Source organism: Bos indicus x Bos taurus, chromosome 29 (assembly GCF_003369695.1).
Source record: "Bos indicus x Bos taurus breed Angus x Brahman F1 hybrid chromosome 29, Bos_hybrid_MaternalHap_v2.0, whole genome shotgun sequence".
NCBI classification, from domain to species: domain Eukaryota; kingdom Metazoa; phylum Chordata; class Mammalia; order Artiodactyla; family Bovidae; genus Bos; species Bos indicus x Bos taurus.
In genome coordinates this window covers 8,268,568-8,292,455 of record NC_040104.1, presented here as the reverse complement: position 1 = coordinate 8,292,455, position 23,888 = coordinate 8,268,568, and the positions used below count along the sequence as shown (strand labels likewise).

General features: G+C 59.2%; 1 protein-coding gene across 30 annotated transcripts in view; it reads right to left on the bottom strand.

Moving 5' to 3' along the window:
* NRXN2 (neurexin 2) overlaps positions 1-23,888 on the bottom strand; it is a 110,598-nt gene that overhangs the window by 15,648 nt on the left and 71,062 nt on the right. For 19 of the 30 annotated variants that reach the window (XR_003509312.1, XM_027531226.1, XM_027531244.1 and 16 more), the window contains 4 exons: positions 13,155-13,336; positions 8,465-8,636; positions 4,322-4,411; positions 615-940 (listed from right to left, as the gene is read on the bottom strand). Coding sequence is in view for 29 of the 30 variants with exons in the window: in XM_027531226.1 (XP_027387027.1) it covers positions 615-940; positions 4,322-4,411; positions 8,465-8,636; positions 13,155-13,336 (770 nt within the window). In the remaining variant the exon portion in view is untranslated. Of the gene's footprint in view, positions 1-614; positions 941-4,321; positions 4,412-8,464; positions 8,637-13,154; positions 13,337-20,590; positions 21,571-23,888 lie in introns of those variants that run through there. The other 11 variants (XM_027531247.1, XM_027531240.1, XM_027531248.1 and 8 more) reach the window with 4 other exon arrangements.

Here is a 23,888-nt window from a genome sequence, read left to right as displayed (position 1 = left end):
GACACCGGCTATCAGGAGAGGCTGCCCCGGCCTCCACCAGCTTCTGGAGAAGGGCTGCCACCACCAGGTGAGCCGCTGACACCTCCAGGGCTGTCGTCTCTGTGCCCTGCCCAGAGCGGTGCCATCCTGGCTCCCTCTGTCTTCCCCTCGATGCCCACACAACACCGAGTATGGCCTTCAATACTAGGCAGGTAGCAGGGGTCATTCCATCCCGCAGGCCAATGTGGTCTCTCTTGGGCTTCACCCGTCTCTCCAGGTAGAAGCATCAAGCAGAGGCCTGGAATGCCTCCTCCAGGAAGCCTTCCTTCCCAGCTCTGCTCTCCCCCTATAGCAGCGCCTCTCTCATAGGCTGGGGGTGGTCTTCCCTGGTCTAGCTAGGGTACCCAACTTCCCCTCAACTCTGGGAATGGCCCCCCTAGAAAGAGTGGTCACCTCTACATCTACGACATCCCTGGTTCCCAGGGTGACAAGCGCTTCAAGAAAGGAGACCTTGCCAGGTCCATCTAAACCACCGTCCCCTCAGAGCTTCCCAGGCGCTGGGGTTGCTAGGCAGACATCAGCCCTACTCCCACCTGAACCCCCATCCCTCATCCACCCACTGAAGGGGCCCTCACCTGGGTAGTGCTGTCCCTCAGCGTGGGGGAGCGGCCCCGGCGCGTGGTGGTGGTGGCCATGGTGGTGGTGGTCTCCATGATGGTGGTGGCCATGTCGGCCAGCAGGGTGGTGGCCGTGGTCTCCGCGCTGAGCAGCACGGACGGCCCCTCCCCCACCAGGCGCAGGTGGCCCTCGGTCCGCACGTTGGGGTCGCTCTCGGCGGCCAGCGCCAGCACCTTGAGCCCATTGTAGTAGAGGCCGGACACCTGGCCCTGGAAGGGGCGGCCCTGATCCCGGCCCCCGATCTTGATGGCAGCCTGGCTGTTGAAGATGGTCAGCTGGCGGCCTGGGGGGTGGGGAGGGGCAGGGGTGACAGACAGAGAGGGGACAGGCAGTAGGGGGGACCAGAAAGGGAGGGGCGGTGCCCAAGGTGGGGAAAGGGGTGGAGGTGGAAACCAGCAAGTAGGGGTTGGGTGGGGATGGAGAAATGAGGAAGGGGCAGACACCAAAGGGAAAGTCCTCGTCAGCCACTAGCCCAGTCCAGGCAGCAGGGACCCTGGAGGGGAAGGAGCCCCAGGGCACACACGGGCCAGGAAAGGGGGCCCAGCTCCCCCCTCTCCCCGCCATGCTCATGCCTCTGGCCTTCCCATCCCCCCTCCTCTCTTGCTGTGGGGGCATCGCCCCCTTCTTTCCCTTCAGTTGGATCCCCATCTTCTCTCTCTGCTCCCCACCAACTTCCCACACCCGTGTCCAGCCCCAAGCCACGGAACCCTCGGAAGCAGCAGACAGAGGAGACAAAAAGGCAGAAACGGAGGAGGCGACTGCCAGGCCACGTGGTCAGTGCGTGTCAGGGCAGGGATGGAGGTGAGGCCTGGGTGGACAGTGCGTGGGAGGAGGGCCAGCATGCATGAGCCTAGGAGCAGCCACGTGGACCACACTCCGTCCTCCCAGCCACCACCAGGCCCTCAGACCTCTGACCAGGCCCCCCTCTCCCCTCCTCCCCTGAGGCTCAGCCACAGCCTGGGGGTCACGCCCTGGAGAGCAGAGTCCTTCCTCCCCGCCAGGGTATGCAAGCACAGAGATGGAAAATGTTAAAGGGACCTTGCTTCGCTCGCTGACAGCCAAAAAAACCACTCCAGCTCCAACCTCGCTCCTCACTCAGCAGTTACACCTCAGAATTCCCACCTGGGTGGGCTTTGGTTGTTCTGTTTGGTTTTAGTGGATCTGGGGGTCAGTTTAACCCTCTGAGTTTGTTGCTTTGGTTTGGTTTTTAGAAAAGATATTTATTATGTTTAAGTTTAGATTTAACTTTGGTTTTGATGTTGCTTATTTTGTGGGGGAGGCGGGCAGAGGCAGTACTAGGTTGCCCCCTGCTCCCCTGGACCTTCAGCTGCTGGCGCTGGGGGTTTAAGGCCTGGCTTAGCCCTCGTTAGCCTCTGGTTAGTGCCTCGTTACAGATCTGGTTTAGAGTTAGGTGCCTATAAGCCCTGCCCTGAAACCTGGGCTGAGGACAGTCCAACTTGTGAAACCCACACTCTTGGAAACACAGGTTCCCCGGAACACCCAGACCTCTGGAGCCCCCAGCCATCTGTCTGGCCTCTGGCCAATGATTGGCCACAGATGTGTCTGCTCAGGCCCTCTGCTCAGCCTCTTCTCCTCCTCCAGCACTCCCTCTGCCCAGCACCTCCCTCAGCCTTGGAGCAGGGCCATCATCTTCCAGAGGGGGCAGCCAGAGCCCACAGAAGCTGAGAACTAGTGACTGGCAGCTAGACATGGGCCCTGGAGAGGCCTTGAGGATCAGTGTCCAGTTTACACCCGCATGTGAGAATTAGGAGAAAAACAAAGGGGAGAAGGTTCACAGTGGTCAAATGAGTTTGGAAAACAAACATTTCATAATTAAACAAGAGGTTTCTCTCTCGCAGGACTTCTCAGAGCCTTTATTAAAATGCATGTTCATACGCCTCTCCATGAGGAAGAAACGGGATTCCGATTTCTCAAGCTCATCTTACCACATCTCTCTCTCTCTTTCTTCTTCTTTTTTTTTAACCACAAATCTCTTTATTGTGAAGCATCTCATGGGACTTATGCTTCACAGGATACATTTTGGAACTGGAAAAATGGATTCACTCAATAAATATTTATTGAGAACCTACCACATGCTAGGTGCTGACGGGTTCCCCGGTAAAGGAATCTCTCCAAGAATGCCCAGCTTTAGTTCTCCAATACTTTCCTGCTCCTCATTTCATCTCATCCTCGTGTGAGGCAGGCTGAGCAGGAATCACTGTCCCTGCTCCCCGAGGAGGGAGCTGATGCCTTGACCAAGGCCATGCCATGCTCTGGGAAATACTAGAGAACATGGCCAACCCTGCACTTTCTGGAAGAGGAACCAGAGGCCTAAAGAGAAGGTGCAACCCTGCAGGCGCAAAGCAGAACTGGGATTCCAAACCACCGGCAGGAGTTCTTCCTTCAGCTGGACCACAAGTCCCGCCCCCCAGGCCCTCTCCCTGGCCTGTCCAACTCTCCCTACCCTTGGGGTCACAAGTTGTCCCAGCCTCAGCCCAAGCTGCTCCCTTGGCCTCTCTGATTCCGGGAGAGGGAGGTGGGTAATGGGGAGGAAGCCACATAGGTGAGCCAACTAGGCCCCTGGGGCCCCACCCACCATGAACTCCTCAAAGGGTTAAAGTTCACCCCGCTGGAGAGAGCAGCCCAGTGTGGCTGGGGGCTGTAGGTTTTAGCGATGTCTGTTACAGTCCCTTTAACTTTTTGTCCTGCTACGGATTTATCACATCTGGTTATCAGCATGTTTAGTCCCCGCTGGCCTTGTGGGGGCTGGAAGGGACATTGGGGGTTTTAGTTGGGGCCGGCCCCAGTGGACATTTAAAAGCACAGTTATCAGCTGGTTAGGTGGAGGTTTAACAGCGCTACTTCCCCCCTAGAGTTTAGCCTTAGAGGTACAGAGCTCGCCCCCTCTCCAAAGGGAATGGGATGGCTTTGCCCTTGGCCCCAACTTCCCTTGGTGACAAGTGGCCTTCTCCCTCCTCCCTCACACCCAGCAGCGCCTCTTAGCCAGCTGTTCTGTCTTCCTCATCAGCTCAGCGGGCACAGAAATCCTCCTGGGATGCCACCTCTCCCCCACCTCCTAGTCTCCCCCCAACCTCCACTGCGTCTGAGACCTTCTAGACCCAGGTGGGCCCCTTCCAGAGACAGTGGCCGCACAGACACTCTTCATCTTTCCAGTGGGATCTGAAGCACCCCAATCCTCCCTTTTCTCCTCAGATGAGCCCCGTGAGGTCTTCCTATCCCTCCTTGGGATCCTAGGACCACTGCCCTCTGCTTCCCAAAGCCATCTGCTGCCCAGCGTGCTGTGGTCCTCAGCTGGCCCTCGACTAAACCTCTGAGCCAACAGGGCAGCCCCCTCCCCACCTACACTTCCCCCTGCCTTCCTGGAGGGGTTCGGCATCTCCTCGATGACCCTAGTCCCATCACAGGTTTAGGAAGAGACCAAGCTCTCCCACTTCTAGGAAAAGCCCCACCCCTGCCCCAACCACCCCTCTAGAAGCCACAGACCCTTGACCCCAGAGAGGAAGGGAGCACCCTGGCCGGACAATTGTCCTCTCACTAGGGGGTGGGTGATGGGGAAGGCTCGGATGGGGAAAGAGAGAGCTCTGCACCTTTAAGATAGTGTTTTTAAAGTTAATTAATTAATTAATTAATTCTGGTTAATTACCTTTGTCGAGCAGCCACTCATCAACTACTCGACCAAGCCGGTAGGGGATTCTCTGTCTAGCAATCGCCAGGCGCTCGTTATCAAAGTTTCCTTGGAAAAGTTTAGAAAGACAGTAGGTTTCTCAGGCGGCGAAGTCCAAAGGAGTTAGAAAAGTAATTATGCATTTCTCAGGAGACTCAGAGTAAGCGGCCACATCCCACGGAGAGAGGGCAGGTCCACCCAAGGCGGGAGAAGAAACGCCGGTCCCTCGTCTGCCCTCCGGTCCCCCTCCCTAGGCTCCCAGGCAGAGCCAGCCCCATCCTGGGGGCAGGAGCCACCCGAAGAAAAGAGGGGACAAGGAAGAAAAGGAAAGGGGAATGGAAGAAGAGGCAGCTGGAAGGTCAAAGGTCAGAGGTTAAACAGGTTTATCTGTCTGCCCGCTTCCTTCCCCATCCCAGAGTGGGGTAGAGGGGCGGGGAGGGGCATTTAGCAGGTTTAAGTTAGGGGTGGAAGGCCTTAGCGACCCAGCTGGTTACTGCGTTTAGAGGGCGGTTTAGAAGTGGGAGGGACGGGTTAAGCGGGGGTTTATGCGGCATTTAGGGGGTGGTCCGGCACATACATTTAACAGTGAGATTTAAAAGTCTTCTCGAAGTCCCTTCGGTTCCCTTTACCTTCTGTGATCAACTCCCAGCTTCCCCTCACCTCCCATCCCACACCACACCCCACCACTGGTTTTCCACTGGCACTTCCCCCGCCAAGCCCCCACCGCGCTCACTGAAGACACTTCCAGGCTTCTCACCCTGGTCACAGTGGAGTGCACCCGCTGGATATCCCCCAACTGCCCCGCCCAACCCTTGCATCTCGCCTCCTCTGTCACCCTGGCCCACCCCTGGGCTCCCTGAAGGTGCCCACGGCCCTCCTCCGCTTGGCGGCACCTGGCTCTCAACCCCTCTCTCTCATCTTCACTCCAAGACCCTCGGAGTCCTCTCTGCTCAGGTCCCCCCTCCGTTCCAGCCCTGGGGACCCATCCCAGCCCCAACCTAGCCTTCCTCCTCTCAATCCTGGCTGCCCATCCATACACAGCTGTTCTCTCTGCTCACAGGGAGGAAGTAGGATGTGTGTGTCTGTCTGTCTGTGTCTGTGTGTCCTGTGAGCTCTCCCCCAAGGCTGTAGGTGACCCCAAACTGTAGCTGTGGAAATGGAAGTTATTTCCTTTGGGTACCTGGCCACTCTACCCATTGAAACCCCTGACCCCATCTTCAGTAGCATGCACTCTGGGGGCGTTTTCCTCCTCATGTCTCACTGCACAACCATGCTACCTGCCCAGCGAGACCTGGGCCTGGGCCTGCCTGTGTTCACCTCCCATGAACCTCCCATGGTGTGTTCACTCCGGCAGGGATGGGGCCTCCCTGGATGCTTACAAGGCAGTGAGACCTCGCCCTCCTGAAGATTCCACAGACTCTGAATCCACAGAGTCGGGTCACTTGTATTTTAGACAAAAATGGATCACCCACTCGTTGAGTCATTCAACAAACATCTCCTGAGTGTCTTCTCTATTCCTGGTACTGGAGGAATACTGGGTACTGGAGATGCAAAGACAAAGGTCCAGTCCTTGCCCAGGGGGAGCCCCCACCAAGCTGCAGCTGGCAAGTGACCAGCAGTGTCCTGTGTTCTGTCAGAGGCAGCACAGTGCTGGGGCTGGGGCTGGGAGGGGCCCAGAAGAGTCTGGAGGAGGAGAGTAGCAGCCAGATGGGAGACAAGCGGGGGAAGGGAGGGAGAGGGAGCGCTGGAGCAGAGGCAGGAGGGCAGGAGGGCAGGAGGCATCCAGGCACCTACTCCTACTGGAGAGTTGTGTCTGTGTGGTCATGTATTTGTCCGTATGTGTGTCCTGACAGGGAGGGAAGAACGTACATCTGCCTCACTGGCGCACACAACAATTCTAACAAGAGTTTAACAGCGCCTCTGCTATGCCATGCCATTCTAGCACTTAGGCCATCTCACAGAACTCTCACAGTATGGCTATGATGCAGCTATTATCCCCAACTTTCAGAGGTCAAAACTGAGATGCAGAGGCGCTTGATGACTTGTCCAAGGTCACCCAGCTTGTTAGTAGCAGATGCAGGATGGAAAGCCAGGTCCTGCTGACTCAGGGTCCCTGGGCTGCGTGTCTGTGTTTCCTGAGAGCCTGGGCCATGCACACTCTACTCTGGCCTGCTGGTGTCGCTCAGGGTGACACTCGCTTTCGTAGGTGATCTGCCCTCATAGGGCACCAGGCCCTCAGGTTACTCTGCTTGGCAGTCAAGGAGGCACCCCACAGTCTCTCCAACCCCAGCCAGGGATCCCAAGCAGAAGAGGGCAGGTGTGACTCTTCTAATCCTGCATCTGCCCTGCTGAGATCCAAAGGGAGGCACTCTGGCTTGACATAAAGCTCCACGCTCCCTGAGTCCAGCCCCGTCCAGGGCGGGCTGGTGTCTTCACTGCTTCAAAGGTCACCCTGGTGTGTGTGTCTAAGAAAGAGCGAAGTCTGAGGCCCACAGCCGGGCCTGTGGGTGTCGGCGTGTCTGTGGCACTTGGAATGGGAACGTTTATGTGCCTGAGTTGCCCCACACATGCCCAGGCCTTGGTGTAAGCTGGCATCCCTCTGTAGGGCTTTTCCCCCTGTGTCTGTCTGACCACATGAATATTTGCCAGTGTCTGTGTGCCTGGGGCTGGCCTGCGTGTGTGTCAGTCTCTGTGTTTATTAGGGGGCTTTGGGATTCTGTCTTCAGGGGCTGCCTGAGAGTGTGTGGGTACAAGCCCACGTGTTGGTGAGCCATAAGCCCACACGAGCCTTTACATCCCAGAATAAGTGGGCCTGTGAGGGTTTGCACACTTGAACCTCTTGTGTCCTTCCGCCCCCTCGGCCAGCACAGGCAGCTTCTCTGGGCATCACTTTGGCCGAGGAGCGGGGCTGAGCCTGCAGGTGCTCTCTCTGTTCCTCAGTCGCCCCCTGCACGCGACTCTGCAATGTCACTCAGCCTGTGTCTCCGCGTCTCGCGTTTCGGTGTGTCTGCGGTTCTCCTGCAGGACCTCCACTTCCCCCCCTGTCGTCTCCCTCCCCAGGCTCTGGCCACCTCTTCTCTTGCTGGCTGCATCTGTGAGACAGCGGCTCCATATATCTCCCTGCATCACTCCGAGCGCTGACTCCGTTTCTGTTTCTGTCTCGGTGACTATTTCCATATCTCCCCACTGCTCCTCCCTTGTTTCCTCTCACTCTGAGGCTCTTTCTCTGCCTCCCTCAGATTCTCGCAGTCTCTGCCTCCTCACGTCTTTCAGGTCCTCATTCCTGTCCTTGCCCTGTGCTCCTCATATCTTGGTGGGTCCTCGGCCACCACAGCTGTCACACTGTTGAATCGGGTCTGTTTGCACCCCTGCGCTTCCCCGCCCCCATGACTGTGAGCTCCCTGCAAGCAGGAGCTGTGCCCTGCGTCCTCGGGGCTTAGCACAGGACCTAAAACCAGTAGTTGATGAAGCCTTGTTGAAGGCACTTGACCTATTTTTCGCTCTTGTTGTCACTTGTCGCTCTCTCCCTTTCACGATGTCCCTTACTCTTTGAGACGCTGGGGTTCCTTTTCTCCAGGTCTCCATGGTTACTTCTCTTTACCTAGTTCACCTAATATGAACCTTCGACTTGCTCTTTGTAAAGACCTTGGTTCTTGCCTTGGTTCTATCCTTGGGAACAGCCCTGCTTCCTTGCCAAGATCCGTTTTGCGTTACTTCTGAATCTTCTCTCTTTGGTTTCTGCATCTGCCGCCCCATTTCCACCTGTCCCTCTTTTCTCAGCTCATCCTTCCCTCAGTTACGTCAGACTCTCCTTACCTCTACGTTCCTTCGCTTCTCTCCTCCCCCACCCCCAAACGGGACCCTGCTCTTGCATCCTTCCTTGCTCAGCTGTTCCAACCCCCTGCGAGCTGACCTCCCACAGTCCCACCCCTACCCTTCAAATCCCGGTTATTCCTTTTAGCCCCGCCCCACCTTGGTCCCGCCCCTACAAGCCACACCTTTCCCGCTGCGGGAAGCCTCGCCACTTAGCCCCGCCCCTGGTGCAGGCAGCGCTCCTATTGGAGGCAGCCCTGGCTGCCCTGCCCCACCCCTCCCGCCACACCTCTGCGCCCCGCCACCTACCTGCCGGGTATCGCTCGTTGACCGGCCAGCTGTCCACCTGCAAGGTGGCGTTGCCGCCACTTCGAGTGAAGCGCACCACGTGGTATTTGCCGTCGCTCACAATGGCGTTGGGCTCGTCGATGGTAATGTCGTCCGTGCCCACGTTAAAGATCACCCCAACGGTGCCCTGGTCCTGGGGACAGGGAGGCAGAGATCAGGGGTTGGGAGGGAACAACCATTCACTCCCGCTAGAACTCCTCCTGTGACCACCACCGGTCCAGCTCTGCTGCGTTTAACAGCTTTACAACACACCTCTCCCAGCCCTGTACTGGGCCCTTTCACCTGCCCAAGGGGGTCGGCTTGCCCCCTCCCCCATATGCGAGTGAGGGAGCAACTGAGGTTCAGAGAGGTTGGAGAAGCCACTGTGGGGTGCAGAGCATGGACCTGGAGCACTTCAACTGACCACACTCGCTTCTTGCTTTTAGCTTCAGTCAAAATGTTCACAAATGTTTACGGGGCACCTACTCCATGCAAGGGCCACTGCGCCTGCAGGCCCCAGACAGGGATGATCAAGAGCAAGCCAGGGCCAGTGGGAACACCGAGGGTAGATTCCCTAAGGCACGACCAACAGGCGGGTCCACAGAAGCCAGCCTGGTGCCTCAGGAGGGTCTGGCCTCCCCTCACACACACACACCGCCAAGCTCCAGCTTCCCCTCCCCTGAATGCTCAGCACTGGGCAAGTCCCTGGGGGCTTGTCTCCAGGGCATCAGCAGGCATCAGCCCATGTGGGTCAGGCCTGAGTGTGGGGGCAGCCCCTCTACAGTCAAGGGGGCAGAGATAGGGGGTCGGGACTGCGTGTTTTGGAGGGTGTTGGGTATAGAAAGAGATCCACGAGAAAAACCATGTTGGGATCATTAAGGAAAAGTGAGATGGGGGTGTAAGGGTAGAGGATGCTGCAGGCAGGTGGAAAAAATGGACAGGAAGAGGAAAGACAGGGACTGAGCCTGGAGAAGGGGAGCAGAGAGTCGGTCTGAGCAACCCACCCAGCCCCAGGCCTCAGAGAGGGCCTCGTGGGAAACCCACACAGGCTGCCCAGGAGCCAGTCCAGGAAGAGTTCTGTTCATGGTGCCAGAGCCTCACTGAAGCCCTCAATGGTGCCAGGCCCTCTGTGGGTACAGTACACACGTGCTCTCTTCACCCCCACGGCAACCCTCAGGAATGTACAGCATCCATGTTCCACTGAGGAGGAAACTGAGATCCCGGGAGGGTAAACAATATCCCCCAATTCCATGGCTCATAAGAAAGGAACCCTAGGTTTGAACTCCAGTTGGCCTGACTCCAAAGCCAGTGCCCTCTCCTGCTTTGCCCCCCCAGTCTGGGGAGACACCAACCCAGAGTGCTGGAGCTGGGGGTGATCTGAGAGGCTACTGAGACCAACCTTCCCTCAAGACCAAAGACCTCTAAAGAAGCCAGCACAAGGCCCTCTGGGCCCTAAACCTGAGCCCCTATTCCACTCCCCTGCGCTTCCTAGCAGTACCCCGAGTCCAGCCTCCTGAGTTCCCACACCCTCCTCCGCACGGGACAGACACAGTCAGGGGGACCCAGATCCTCCCAGAACACGCTACACTCCTGGAGTCTTCCTGACAGACTGTTCCAGTCCAGCCTGGGCATGAGGAGCCATTCAGTGGCCACCTCCTGCAACCAACAGGGTCAAGAGGCTTGGCGGCACTGAAAGAGGGGCGAGGTGGCTCAGACGAGGCAGGCCTGGGGTGTGCAGGGGGAGGTGGGGAGCAGGGTGTCGCCTGTGGTCCACGTGGAGAAGGCCCTATCCCTTCCCCACTGTGGGTCCATCTCTCCCCCTCCTAGAACCTGGGAAAGCCACACAAACACACAGAGCCACACACTCAGGCAGCAGCTCTTCAAAGATGCAGCAAAGCAGGGAAATTGAGGTTGGGCTTGCCTAACAAAGAGCACGAGCAAGCTGCACCCACCCACCACCTGCAGACTGATGACATCCAGGGAGAAGGGGTGATGGTCTGCTCCTCATATGAGGGGAACGGACCTCAGTACTACTGTGAGTAATGCAACAGCGCCAGCCCCTTGGGTGCCTCTGAGGGTTTCTCCCCACGAGGCTCAGCCAGGTGGTGACGGCAGTCAAAAGCGGAAGTGGTCTGAGAGCCAGGCAGACAGAGGCCGTCCAGGGCGGCTGGAAGGCAGGACACCCCCGTTTCCTAGGAGGCAGCCAAGCTCAGAGCTGTGCACTCCGGGGGGGAGAGGCAGCTCCCAGTGCTGCTCCCGATGTGAAGTCAGTTGTCACTTCTGTTAAAGTCATTAATTCCTAATTCCCCAATTACCTCATTAGGCGGCGGCGGGAAGAACGAGGCCGCTCCTACAGCAAATAATTATGGGAGTCAAAATTAATTTGGCAAAGTGGAGCGACGCTTTATTAGAAACGTCAAATTGCTTTTCTCTTATTTTGCTGCCGCCTCCCCACTCTCTGAGAGCTGCTAATGACGCTGCGGTGGGAGCTGGTGTGTCACCAGGGGAGGAGGGGGTTTGGGGGCCGCCCCAGGGGGCTCGAGCCCGTCGAGTGCCCCGCTCACCCCTCATGTGGCTCCCACACTTCCTCCAGGGCCCCCCACCCTTTCCAGGCTCCCCATCCCAGGGCCAGCCCCGCCCACCCCGCCCCACCCTCCTCGGTAACCCAGCAGAAGCCGGGTGTGTGCTTCACCACAGCACCCTGCGAAGGTGGGGGGTAACTGCTGAGAGGGGGAAAAGGAGACTCCTCCCGCTCCCTGTCCCCCTGCCCCTTCTCAGCACTGGGTGGACCCTGTCCCCTAAACCCACAGGCACAGAGACAGAAGTCGTCAATGAGGCAGACACAGACCACCTGTAGATCAACTCATCCGGGGGACACTCACGGGTGATGGGGCTATCACCAGACACGGTGCTTCCTAGGGGCTGGGCAATGTCCTAAGAGCTTTATGTGCATCATCTCGAACCTCCCCAGCAGCTCCCTGTCTTCTGCCCATGCCACTACGCAGAGGAGGACACTATAGAGGCACGGGAAATGAGGGGACCCATGAAGACAGGGCAAGGATGTGGTGGAGCGGAGACTCAAACCCAAACATCTGCTCTGAAAAGCACACAGCCTCTCATGACTATGTGATGAGAGAGCGACTGCCCTCACTCACAGCGAAGGACCCAGAAGCACAGTCACACCTGCCACGCAGGGTCAGGAGACTGAACCAGCAGCAAACACCACACGGTCAAGGATACAAATATAGAGTGCCATACCCAATCAGAGGCCACGAGACTGTCCCCCACAGACCCCTCAAACACTCCTGGCATGATCGACACGCACCAGCCCCACACTGTCACACTCAGTCATCCCACCATCGCACTGCCTCTCACGCGGGCGGAGACACCTGCTCACGGAGCTTCCAGCCTTCTCTGCCACACCTCCCTCTGCACCCCTTTCCTGCTCGCTTCGCTGCCTGGCCTCCCCCGCCCGGTGCCCATCAGCTGCCACTTCTCCTTCGGCTCCACTCTGCCCACAGGCCATCTCCCCTCAGGCCTCATTCCTTCACTCCTTCCAGTCAGTGTCGGGGGAGGGTATGCAGCCTGGGGAGCCTAGAAAGCTGTCCTGTAAGGAAGGGCCGGAGCCCAGAGAAGCCTCTCCCCTTGCCCTCTCGCTCCCCTGAAGCTCAGGGTCCCCCACGCAGATCCCTCCAGCACACAGAGCCTGGCCAGCCTGTTCAGCCCTCCCAGCTCAGGGTCCCGGCCAGGGTCAGTGCATGGGGTGCGGGCAGGGAAGGGAGGTGGCTGTAAGGGGCTGCACAGGTAGAAATGGAGGCAGGTCAGAGGCCCAGGGGTTAAGACAGGGGAGAGGCAGGGGAGATGTTTAGAGCAGAAGTGGAGCAGAGCCACCTAGAGCTTGTAGGGAAGGGTGTGGGGCAGGACCAGAGATGGAGAGGAAACGGGCAGCTTCAAGACTAGAGTTAGGATGTAAACTGTGAGGAGAGGCGGCCTGGGGGAGGCAGTGGGAGGGAGCAGAGGGCAAGGAGGGGAGCTGCACAGAGAAAAGCAGAAAAGCCGGGCTGGGAGGTCAGGGCGGAGACGTGGGATTGGGCCAAGAGGTCAGGGAGGAATGTGCAGGGCTGTGGCCAGAGAGGCTGTAGCAATGGCCATGAGGCCGGGCAAGGTGGCTGCTGCAAGGGCAAAGGTTAAGGGAACGATATTCAAGGGCAGAGCAGAGGCGAGACAGGATCAAAAGGCAAGGTGAAGAAGCAAGGGTGGGCCGTCCCCCGGTGGGGAGGCCAGAGGAGCAGGACAAAGTACGGGACACGGTGGGTGGCTGAGTTGGTGTCGGAGTGAGTGGGCAGCAACCCAGGGCAGTCATGAGGTGAAGGCGTCCCCGAAGGCTGCGGGAGAATGGCCTGGAAACCTGGAGGGGGGCCCTGACTACATTCAGGAAGGTCAGAGACACAGACGGGCTCAGAGCTTGGAGCTGGGCAGCCTCAGTGCATAACTGGCGGGAGAGGGGGTCCCAGGAGCAGAACTGCCAGAAGGAAACCCCAGGGGTCAGGAAACAGATTCTGGGGGCTCCACAGAAGGGAAAGATTTAAGGTGCTGGTTCCATGGCAGAAGGGACCGAGTGGACCTGGGGTAGGAAGGCCGGGAGGTCGGGGGTGGTGGCCCCTCTCCTTACGATGTGCAGCTGCAGGTAGTCCCCGAGGCCCGAGGCGCTGTCGACCCGCACCAGCACGGCGCTCCGCTGGTGTGTGCTGAAGCCCACGGCCAGGCGGTCCATCCTCGTGCTCGGCCGGTCATTGGGGGGCCACGTGTAGGTGATGAGCGCTCCCCCCTTCCCAAAGATGTACGTGGTTCCGGCTGCAGAGAGAAGGAAAGGGAGAGGGAGATAAGGCGTCAGGAGGGCACGGTCAGTAGGTCCTTGGGGCTGTGCCCAGCGCCCTGAGACAACCGGTTTAGGGTACAGGGCTTCAGGTGTGAGACCCACAGCTGCCACCAGGCCCTGCCGCCCTAGGGAACAGTTGGCGGGCGGGTGCCCAGCTGGGAGCCTGTGCATGCGCACAGACAGATGTAGCTGCCTCATCAAGAATTCCAGTTTTAATTACAGCAAAACAGAGAGGTAATAGAGAGACTGACACAGACAGAGAGGGCCTGGGGAGATGCTGCGAGGGGACAGAGATGATCACCAGGGGCAGGCAGGACCCAGAGGGCCCCGCTCAACCGCTCCCAGGCCCGGCCCAGGTGACAGGTGTGAGGTGTGTGCTTCTGCAGGCTGTGCTGAGCAGGCACCAAGGCAAAGGAGCCCCAGGCGATGGCGCGAGGAGAAGCAGGGGCTGTGTTCGGCTCTGACTCACAGCCCGCAGGCTGGCGCCCCTCCAGCACCTGCCCCCCACCCCCTCCCAAGCCCCTGCAAAGCCTGGTCCCAGTTTGCCTGGACTCCCTGTTTCCACTCCCAACTAGGGGGCTGCCTGGGTGCCAAAACAAGGGGTCCTGGAGCCCTGCCCAGAAAAGAAGAGACAGACAAGGGGGTGGGGGCAGGGAGAGATTGACAGCCAGAGGAGGAAGGAGGCAGAGACAGATGGACAGAGAGGGACAGAGAAGGGTGTAGGTGAGAGAAAGCAGGAGGGTGGGAGCCAGAGATGGTGAAGGGAACCCTCTCCCACCCCTCCCCCACCCCACCCTCTCTCCCCCTCTGTCTCCTCTTTGCCATCCGGCTGCCGGGGGCGGGGTGTGAGGTCCCTAACGATCTCAGCCCCAAAATAAACCCCATTAGTCCCCACGTTCCCTCCTGCGGCTGCCTGGGCTCCCTGGGGGTGGAGGGGTGGGGGCAGACTGATGGCCACGGTGGGGGTGGGGGACCGGTCACCCAGCTGCTGGCAAGGGAGCTCTGTCTGGGAGGCCTAGAGGACCAGTGCTCTGGGGCCTTCAGAGAAGGGAAGACAACAATCTTGCATTCTTTAGAACATAAATGGAGCAGATGAGATTCATAAAATGCTTAATTAAATAATTAGCCACTAACGACTCCTCTCAAAGCACTTCTTGGGGGAGAGGGGTTCATGGGAAGACTTATCCAGAGAGAAAAGAGAGACAGATGGGCCTGAGGGGAAAAGCCTGGAGTAGACTGGGAGAAAAGTGTGGCTGTGGGGTGGGAGAGCTCTGGATGGGCTAGAAAGTCCCAGGTCAAGGAGGGTCTGGGGTATTTCCAGAGCAACCTGCTCTGCCAAAATGGCAGCCCAGTGAGTAACACTAAGGCCACCCCTCTCACACATCTTGGGGTCTCTCACCTCAGGGACTAGGAGCCCGGTTTGGGCAATATGGGACCAGAGGTCTCTATCCTAGGAAGCTCCTAGGCCTTCAAAAGGAGAGGGGACCCCTGAGTGCCTTGGAGGGAGGCACCTTCTCCAGGCCCAGGAGAAGCCAAGGACACAAGGGAAGGCTGTGTGTGTTCTGGGTCCCAGAGAGGCAGTGAGGCCAGCGGTGTGGGGAGGGGGGAGGGGGGCAGAGGGGAGCATGGTCATCTGTGCAGGGCCAGAGGGGAAGATGACTCCCTCCCAGGGGGCAAGGCTGGGGGAAGAAACCACCAGGGTGTCAGTTAACTGAAGTCTGCCACACCACAGTTGCGGGAAATCACCCCCAGCAGACAGAGAAGCTGGGCCCTGCCCCTCCCGACTCAGGTATCCTTCCCCTCTGAGGGCCTCCCTGGTGAGATCTGAAATCTCAAGATGGGGCCCCAAGATCAGGGCGGAGAATCCGATCGGGGCATGAGCCACAGCCCCGGCCTCCGGCAGTCACTGCCTGGACAGGACAGGGCTGGGCCTGAGGGCTAGGAGCAGGGTAGGCCTCAGCCGGCAACCTTCTCTCCACTCCCAACACTGCAGCACTCTGGAAAATCGGCTGTTTCCATGGTAACCGAAATACCCAGGGTCCTCCCTTCCCCCTCTCCTCACTCACAAGCTGCATGTCCAAATTTGGGGGGTGAAGAGGGCCAGGGGAGCTGAGATGTTGACCCTCCTGCACACACCCCCCTCCCTGCCTCCTGGCCTATGGGCCTCTTCACCCCTGGTTCCAGGGCCTCCCAGTCAAAAGCAGAAGGGGCTTACTGGGTCTCTTGGTCCCTCGACCAACAAAGGAAACTCCATCTACCTGGAGCCTCCCAAACCCACCAGGTCTCGGGAAAAGGAGACCCTTTCTCCTCACTTTCCCATCCCAGGAACCCAGACAGCACATCACCCTGAGCCCGGAGAGGAGGTGAGAAGCTAGCCGCCCCCCACCTCCATGCCCATAGAGCAGTGAGGCAGGAGGGATCAGAGGCCGGGCGGGTGCCCGCAGCCCCGGGCCCGGTGGCCGACGCGTCCCCAGTGACGCACCCACAGACCCCACACCCACACACAGGCCACACCGCAGCCAGCTGCACACAAAGACCCAGTGTGGGGAGGCAGACCCCGACAGGAGACAGCCGGGAAACATGGCGGTAAACGCACAAAGACTGGCAGGCGGCGAGGGCAGCGGCTGGCACCGCGAGGACCGGACGGGCGCACCCCTCCCCGCCCCCGAGGCCCACGGCGCACGGGCCGCCTGCCGCCCCCCGCTAACCCCAGTCCCCAGCCCGCGCCCCCGCTCGGCTGGGCCTCCCCCGGGATTCACTACCCCGCGACTCTCCCACTGCCGCCAGTTTATTACGCGGGGCGGGACTGTAAAAGCCTAAAGGCGTTTATTACACGGTGGGGGATCGGATGGAGAGACACTTCTTGGGCCGAAGAGGTGAAGGATGAATGGTTTATTGGGCTGGGGCGGCAGTGATTACCCCAGGGAGGCATTTCTCTCCCCGGCTCCCCGGCTCCCGCCCTCCGGGCAGCGGGCTGGGGTTGGGGCGGACGCGGGTGGGGGGCGGGGCTCCGCCCGGTCCCTCCCCTTCCCTCCCGGCTGCGCTCCGGAGGCGCCTCCCGCCTCTCGCCCCGCCAGCCGTCCTAGGCCCCGGCCACCCGACACCCCGGGTCGCGGGGGAAGGCACACTGGAGCCCAGGACACCAAACCACAGCTAGAACCTCTGACGGGCTCCCGAAAGGGCTCCGGAGAAGGGGGCGTAGGCCAAGGCCCATTATGTTGCCCTCGGGTGGTCCAGACCCACTGTTCTTGACCTCCCCAGGAAAATGCTACTGAGCTACATGACAGATAACACTGTGGGGTGGCAGGGTGGGGAACACCCCTGAAGCCCAAGGCAAGACTGCCTCTGACCAGACACAAAATGCACAGGCCTAAGTGGCCACCACCCAAAGGCCCAGGCCTGGAACCATCTGCCCACACCCAGCATGGTCCTCTCTATGCCTCCTGGACCCAGACATTCACTGGCCCAGTAAAACACTAAATGACCAAGAATCTTCTGTACAATTCCCACAAACCTGCATTCTAGAGGGGAAAAACCCAACCAACCATTAATAATGGTTAGCTAATCCAGACCCAAACAAAATAAGCATCCCATGTGAAAAGCCACCCATGCAGTGCTACCCCTGTGGTTAAAACTACATGTGCAGACCCTCTGCAGCATCAGAAGCCATGACAGAAACCTTCTGGTAGATCTAGAATCATGAGAGGATAAAACATCCTCCACAATCCAGAAAGGTTGCAGGCCTGAGTGCCCACAGCCCCCACACACTAGCTCTTTGTAGACAGACCCTCACTACCCCCCAGGGGGGGTTCCTCCCCAGATCCAGAGCCCTGGGCTCAGCTCTCTCTTGATCCCAGAACAATATCTCCTCAATTCTTAAGCCCATTCCTTGCCATAAAACATTCAGTCAGACATCCAAGTGAACACACCCATAACAAGAATCAAAATAAATGCCAGATCCGTTTATAAGCTGGAGTGATGAATACAGAACCCCTGGAGGCTCCTGACTCAGAAACGAACTGGGATTGACCCCTCTCTTCCTGGCCTCAGAGGGTATAGGAAATGAAGGTCAGGGGTGGTGAGGCACGTTAAGGGCTCTGAAAGCAGAATCAGGGTCAAGGATCAGAAGTGTCTCCCCCGCCCCGGGCCATTTTTAGGACCCAGGTGTTCTGGTCCTCCCCAGCCCAGACTGACTCCAGGTGCAGGCATGTCTGGCAGGTCGGTAAGGGGTATTATGTAAGAAGAGGGGTTGGGGGTGGGAAGTGAAATGGAGCAAAGAGTGAAGGGAAAGAGGGAAGGAAGCAAGGAGAAAGGCAAGAGCCCATGAGAAGGGAAGTGGAGATGCAGGTGCAGAAACAGCAGCTCCTCACCGTGGGGAAGCCCAGCAAGGAAAGGTGTCCTCTGGCCTGGATGGGTCTCCCAAGCTGGCTCTGCCTCTTGCCAAGCCTGGGTCCCAGCAGAAGCCGGCCCCTGGACCTCACCCCACAGTGGAGGTGTGCAGAGGTGGGGTTCGGCCATGGCCGCTGGCCTCTTCCTCCTCTTCTCTCTGTCCTTGGGCCCTCCTCCTTCCTCTCACTTGCCTGACCCTTCATGGCCTCCTCCACTCAGTCTTCCCATCCCCTCCCCTCACTGCCCTGCAGTGCCTTCCAGCTCCTCTGCTTCCAAGGGGCCCTCCAGTTCCTCTGCTTCCAGGGGGCCCTGGGCAGCCTGTGGCCCTCTTTGGGCTGTTTCTCTCCTCCGCACAAGGGGGTGGCTGCCTCTGAGGCCTCCCAATGCCAGCATTCCATAGGATCCCACCCCCAACACCCCCCAAGTTCTTTCCTCCATTGTCTCTCCCTTCCCTCCCCAGCTCTTTGCACCCTGACACCAGCTCCTTCACTGAACCTTCCTCTGGCACTTCAGTTCCAATCTGCCCAGCTCCCCTGGGCCAGCCCCCCTCCATCCCCTGCCTCTTTGACCTCCTCTCCTTGTCACCCCACAGAGATCTTCCCTGATGGCCTTTCTTCTCTCATCCTTTACTGCCTCTCCTCACTCAGAAAGACCATGTCCTATCTGGGTCTCTCTGGGGACTGAGCCTCGATGGACCTGGAGGGGACAATAAAGAGGATGGAGAAAGGAAAGGAGGGCCAGATTGCTCGTGGTGAGAACAGGGGAGTTAAAATCAGGAGCAGGGGTATGGGGGGCGGTGAGTGCAGGAGAAGAGCCTGGAGAGCATGGCATGGAGATGACCCCAGCTGGGACAGAGGTTAGCCAGGAACACTCTCCTGGGCAAGAAGAAGAAAGGAATGAGAAAGGATGTTGGATGAGGCTGCTCCTGGGAACTGGATGAAGAGAAAGCAGAGGCATGAAAAAGATAAAGATAATCTAAGAAAAAAAAGGAAGGGGGAGAGAAAAGAGGCGGAAAGCTTGAAAGTGGTATGGGGGAACAAAGACTGGGAAGCAAGAAAGGACAGGTGAAGAACAGTGATGAGGAGGCAGAGATGCGTGCAGAAATGGGGACCATGAGGGCACAGATGGGAAGTGAAGATACGGGCATGAAAGATGAGGAAGGGACAAAAAGGGAGTCAAGAAAATGAGAGGGGACGGATGGGCAGAAATGGAAGTGATACAGAAATTAGAGACAACAAGGTACAGAGTGCGAACTGGTGAAGGCACAAGGATGGAAGCATGGAGATGTCAGAGTGCCAGGATGGAAGGCAACAGAGGCACAGAGAGGGAAGTGACGGGAGGACAGGTATAGGAGGTGATGAGAGCACAGCAATGAGGGCTGAGATGGGGACCAAAGATGGAAGGTGATGAAGTATACAGATGGGAAGCAATGGAGGTATGGAGGTGGGAGGTGATGTACCATATGGGAGGTGAGAGAGGTATAGAAATGGAGGTGATGGTGGTACCCTGTGGGAACTGATGACAAGGTACAGAGATGGGAGGTAATGTGGAGAACAGAGAAGGAAGTGGACTAAAATGGGAGGTGATGGGATCTCTGGGACAGCAGGTAACAGGAGCTTTGAGATGAAATGTGAAAGAGAGACTGAGATGGGAAATATGGGACCTGACATGGAGATGAAATAAAATGTGAAGAGGGAGAGACCCAGGAGGCCTGGGATTGGAAGTCATGGGGACGCAGTAATGGGAAGTGTTGGGGGCACAGAGAATACGGAAGACAGAGATAGAAGGCAGCAGGTACAGAGATGGGAGGAGGGGCTTGCGGTGAATCTTAGGGGTCTAAGGCAAGAAGTGGTGAAGGGACTGGGCTGGGAGGTAAAAAAAAAAAGGCAGAAACTAGAAGTGCTAGAGGTTAGAAACGAAAGGTGATGGGGTCTGAGAGGGAAGGCGAAGTCAACGCTGACAAGGAAGGTTACAGCAGGGGGGAGACACCGAGCTAAGCGGTGACAGTGTAAAGTGGGAGAGGACTGACCTGAGAGGCGATGGGCAGACTGGGGTGGGGGACAGAAATTCAAACAGTGGGGAGTGGGAGATGCGAGGGTCAGAGGTGCAGCTAGGCAGAAATGAAGAGATATGGAGAGGAAAAACCAGAGGTGAAGGGATGAGGCTGGGAAAGGATGGGACAGTGGAGCAAGCTGATTGCTTGGGAGGCGGTGGAAGGACAGGAATGGGGGAAAGACAGGACAGGGGCTGCAGGAACAGAGGTGAAATCGCCAGATACAAGGAGGTGAAAGAGGCGGTGATGGGACACATCTGAGGAGGGGTGATAGATGGGACAGAGGTGAGAGGTTGGTGGGGGACCGACAAGGAGATAACGGGCACGGAGAGGCTGGGCCAGGAAGGTGACAGTGGCCGAGGAGGAGGGAAGCCAGATGGAGGAATGATAAGGGGCAGGGATGGAGGTGGTGAAGACGAAGAGAAACGGGGAAGGGAGAGCAGGGCAGAGCGGATGAACGGCCAGATAGGGAGGGGGTGAGGGGGCCTACACAGAAGGGTGGTAACACCCCGGAGACAGGGATTCGGAGGTGAAGGGGAGGCAAGCAACGAAAGTGAATAGAGATGAGGGATAAATGGACGGGGTGAGGGGATGCTGCTGGAGAGGAGAGGGTGGGGCTGAGGTGCTGGTGGAGCCCAACATGGGAGGTGAGGGGGCGCGGGCCCGCAGAGCGGAGGGGCCGGGCCTCTGCGCGCACCGGCTGGGGTGCGGCCCGCGGGGGCCAGGGCCGCGCGCAAGGGAGGCCCCGGGGGCCGGCCGGCCGGCCGGTATCGGCAGCGCCACTTACCGTGCCCGCCGCGGGTGAGGAAGGGCATGCGGTTGATGGCGATGGGCACGGTGCCGTGCTTGCTGTGGAAGTGGTGGACGTGGTGGGTGGTGCTGAGGCTGGAGGAGACCCGGGCCCCCTCGGCCGCCCCCAACAGCAGCAGCAGCAGCAGCAGCAGTAGCGGCAGCAGAGGTGGCGGCGGCGGCGGCGGCAGGGGCCCGGCCAGGGAGGGGGGGCGGCGCGGGCACCCCCCCAGCCCGCTCCCCCCGGGGGGCATTTCGGCCCGGGGGCGGCACCCTCACAGCCCCATGGCTGGGGGCGGGGACGCGGGACCGAGTAGCCCCGCGAAGCCCCCCTCCGGCTCCGAGCCCCGGGAGGGGGGTAGGGGGTTGAAATGAAGGAAAATCAGAGCCCAAGCCTCGGTCCGGAGCCAATGAAATCAAGTGGATACCGCCGGGGAATCCGGGGTCCGCGGAGCGGCAACGCCAAGGTCCAGGACGCCTGGGTCCATCGCGAGGAGCTAAGGGTCCCCCCGCATCCCGGCGGGGTTGGAGCGGCACAGAGGGCCGTCAGAAACCCGGGGGAGCGCCCGGGGGAGGGGGCATGGTGCCGGGTGGAGAGATAGGGGAGGCGCGGGGGCCAAGCAGGGAGGGGAGAGCGGGGAAATCCTGCGGAAAAACCGAGCCGGGGAGGGGGGACTGGAGGAGAGAAGCAGGAGACCGATGGAGACTAGGGCCCGCCGCGCCGCGGCTGCCGCTGCCGCTGCCGCCCGACGGAGGCCGGCGGGGAAGGAGGGAGCGGCCGTGGAGCGGGGGGGGGCGGGAGAAGGGGGAAGGAAAGCAAATCCGGGTGAGGGGGGAATGAGGGGAGAGGAGGGGAGAGGAGAGGAGGGGAGCGGGGCTGAGCGGAGGGAAGGCGCGAGCCTGCGAGATTCCAGCGGAGAGATGGAGGCAGCGGAGTGTTGCTGCAGAGGCTGAGAGGGCTGGAACGGAGAGGGAGGGAGAGAGGAGGGGTGGAGAGGGGAGGGGAGGGGGAGCGCGGGCGGAGGAGGGGGCAGGGCGGAGGGACCCGAGCGGCTCCCGATCTGCGGGCGGCGCTGGGCAGCTCCGCCGCGCGGCACCTGGCTAGCCGGCTCAGCGCTCGCCTCTCCTCTGCGCGCGCCCCACCCCTCCCCCACGCCCGGGTGCGCGCACCCCTTCCGCCCCCTCCGGAGAAGGGGCCCTGCTGAATAATTGAACAGAACTGAGGCTAGCCGGAGAGGCCGCTCTCTTCCACCTCCTCCCACCACCCCCCACCCCGGGCCCGGACGAGCCCCAATAGTGCTCGAGGGCCCAGTGCGCAGAGATGTGGCTACCACCACCTCTGCACGCACCCCTCGGAACACACGTGCACGCTAGGATGTGGACGGGCTCGGGTATGGAGACACCCACGTGCCCATACAGGCACCAGTGCGCGCGCACGCACACAGGCTCAGACACAGACATTGCATACATGTGCTCCCAGACACCCGGCACACGAACTCACACCCAACCGAGTGTGTACACATGCTCACACACATACGTGTTTGGTCACAGGCAATGAATGAACAGCCAGCATACACACGGACACCCCCACCTCCAGGTCACCCTCCAAGAACAGGGTCACCCATATGCAAACAATGCACCCGGAGCCTCAGAGGTGCTCAGAGTTAAGACACCACACACACAGTCCCTCCACACCTCCTCAGACGGGTGCTTCCCCCACCCGCGGCAACCCTCCTGGACACCTCCAATCCTTCCAGTCCACTTCCTCTGCCCCTCCCCCCATATGCCAACCTCCCCGTCTTGGGTGGGGAGGGGGCGATTCCAGGATAACTATCCACTGAGTGTTCCACTTGGGACAAAACCCTTTCTGAGCCACTTATGTCCTGCTGAGGAAGCCATTCTCCTTCTAGGGGGCCTCTCCACTGAGACCTGCCCCTCAGACTTGGCGGCACTTCTGGGAAGTAAGAGCAAGGAGGCTTTCATCCCTTCATCTGGATGCCACCTCTGCACTGACATCAACCTGAGTTCTGCTTGGACGGGGTCTTGCTGGGGGTGGCGGTAGGGGTGTGGGGAGGCCGAATGTAGATGAGGAAGAGAGGGAGGGAGGGAATGATGAACCTGGAAGGAGACAGACAAGGAGAGGCGAAGAAAGGGCAAAAGGGGAGAGGGGCAGGGCAGGGGCTGGCTTCTGCTTATTATCCAGCATTCCGTTTTGGAGCAAAACCTGTCACCAGGAGCCCTGAAAGAGCTTCACCCAGCTCCTGGATGCATTCAGGACCCGAGACAGCTCCTCTGCCCCAGCTGCCACCTTCCCCAACTTATTAGATGCCAATGCCCCATTTGGTCCCCAGCCTTTCAGAGGGAAGAAAGGAGTCCTCAGAGGCACCCAGAAAGAAGTGTCCAGGTGGTGTGTGGCCCCACGAGGGAGGAGAGTTTGCAAGCTAGGGAGCACGGCTTCCTGCCCTCTCTTCCTGTGCCCACTCTTGGCCCTGGCTCTGGGATAGAGACTGACAGAGCTCTGAGCAGGCAGAAAATGTATGGTCCCGGAGGGAGGGAGGGAGGAGCCGGTGGCGAGAGGAGAGGAAGGGAAACCGCCTAGAGGCCAATCAATACTAGTGAGTGGGAAGTGGAGAGAGCCGGAGGGGGTGACACTGGCGAGCGAGGTGGGGATAGAGAGGGTAAAAAAGAAGGGAGAGACAGAGGTGTGCGGGAGATCAATAGAGGCTGCGGAGACCAGCAGAGCGGCTAGGGAGATGAGAAACAGACAAGGGCAGAGATGGGGAAGAACCCATTGCCTGGGAGAGCCCGCGGACAGGCTTCGGGAGGTGGAGCTGGAGCTGCCCAGGGAAGCGCTGTCCAGACCTCAGCCCTGGGGCTTCAGGCCCTGCCAGGAAGCAGGCCTCCGTCCAGCTTCCTTCCTCTCTCATTTCATATTCTCTTTTTTATTTTCTCTCCGTTTTCCTTTCTCTCACCCTGACAATGACTTCTCTCCCTCTGATCTCCTACCTTCCCAGGGCAGACTCCTGAGCCTCACAATGGTGCCTTCACCCCCAGGAGGAATCCCCATGTCCCAGATGGAGAAACTGAGGCCACACGTAGGGAAAGACTGTCCTGAAGGTTGACTCCTCCTCATCCCAGTCTTTTCATCACCAGACAGCTCCACACCCCAGGCCCAACCCTCTGAGGATGCCTGGGCCATCCCCACCCCCTCCATCTCTTCAGGCACAAGGGCCCTTGATACCCAGGGTGCCTCCAGGGCTATCACACTTGGGGTGAAGTAGACAGGCATCTGGGCC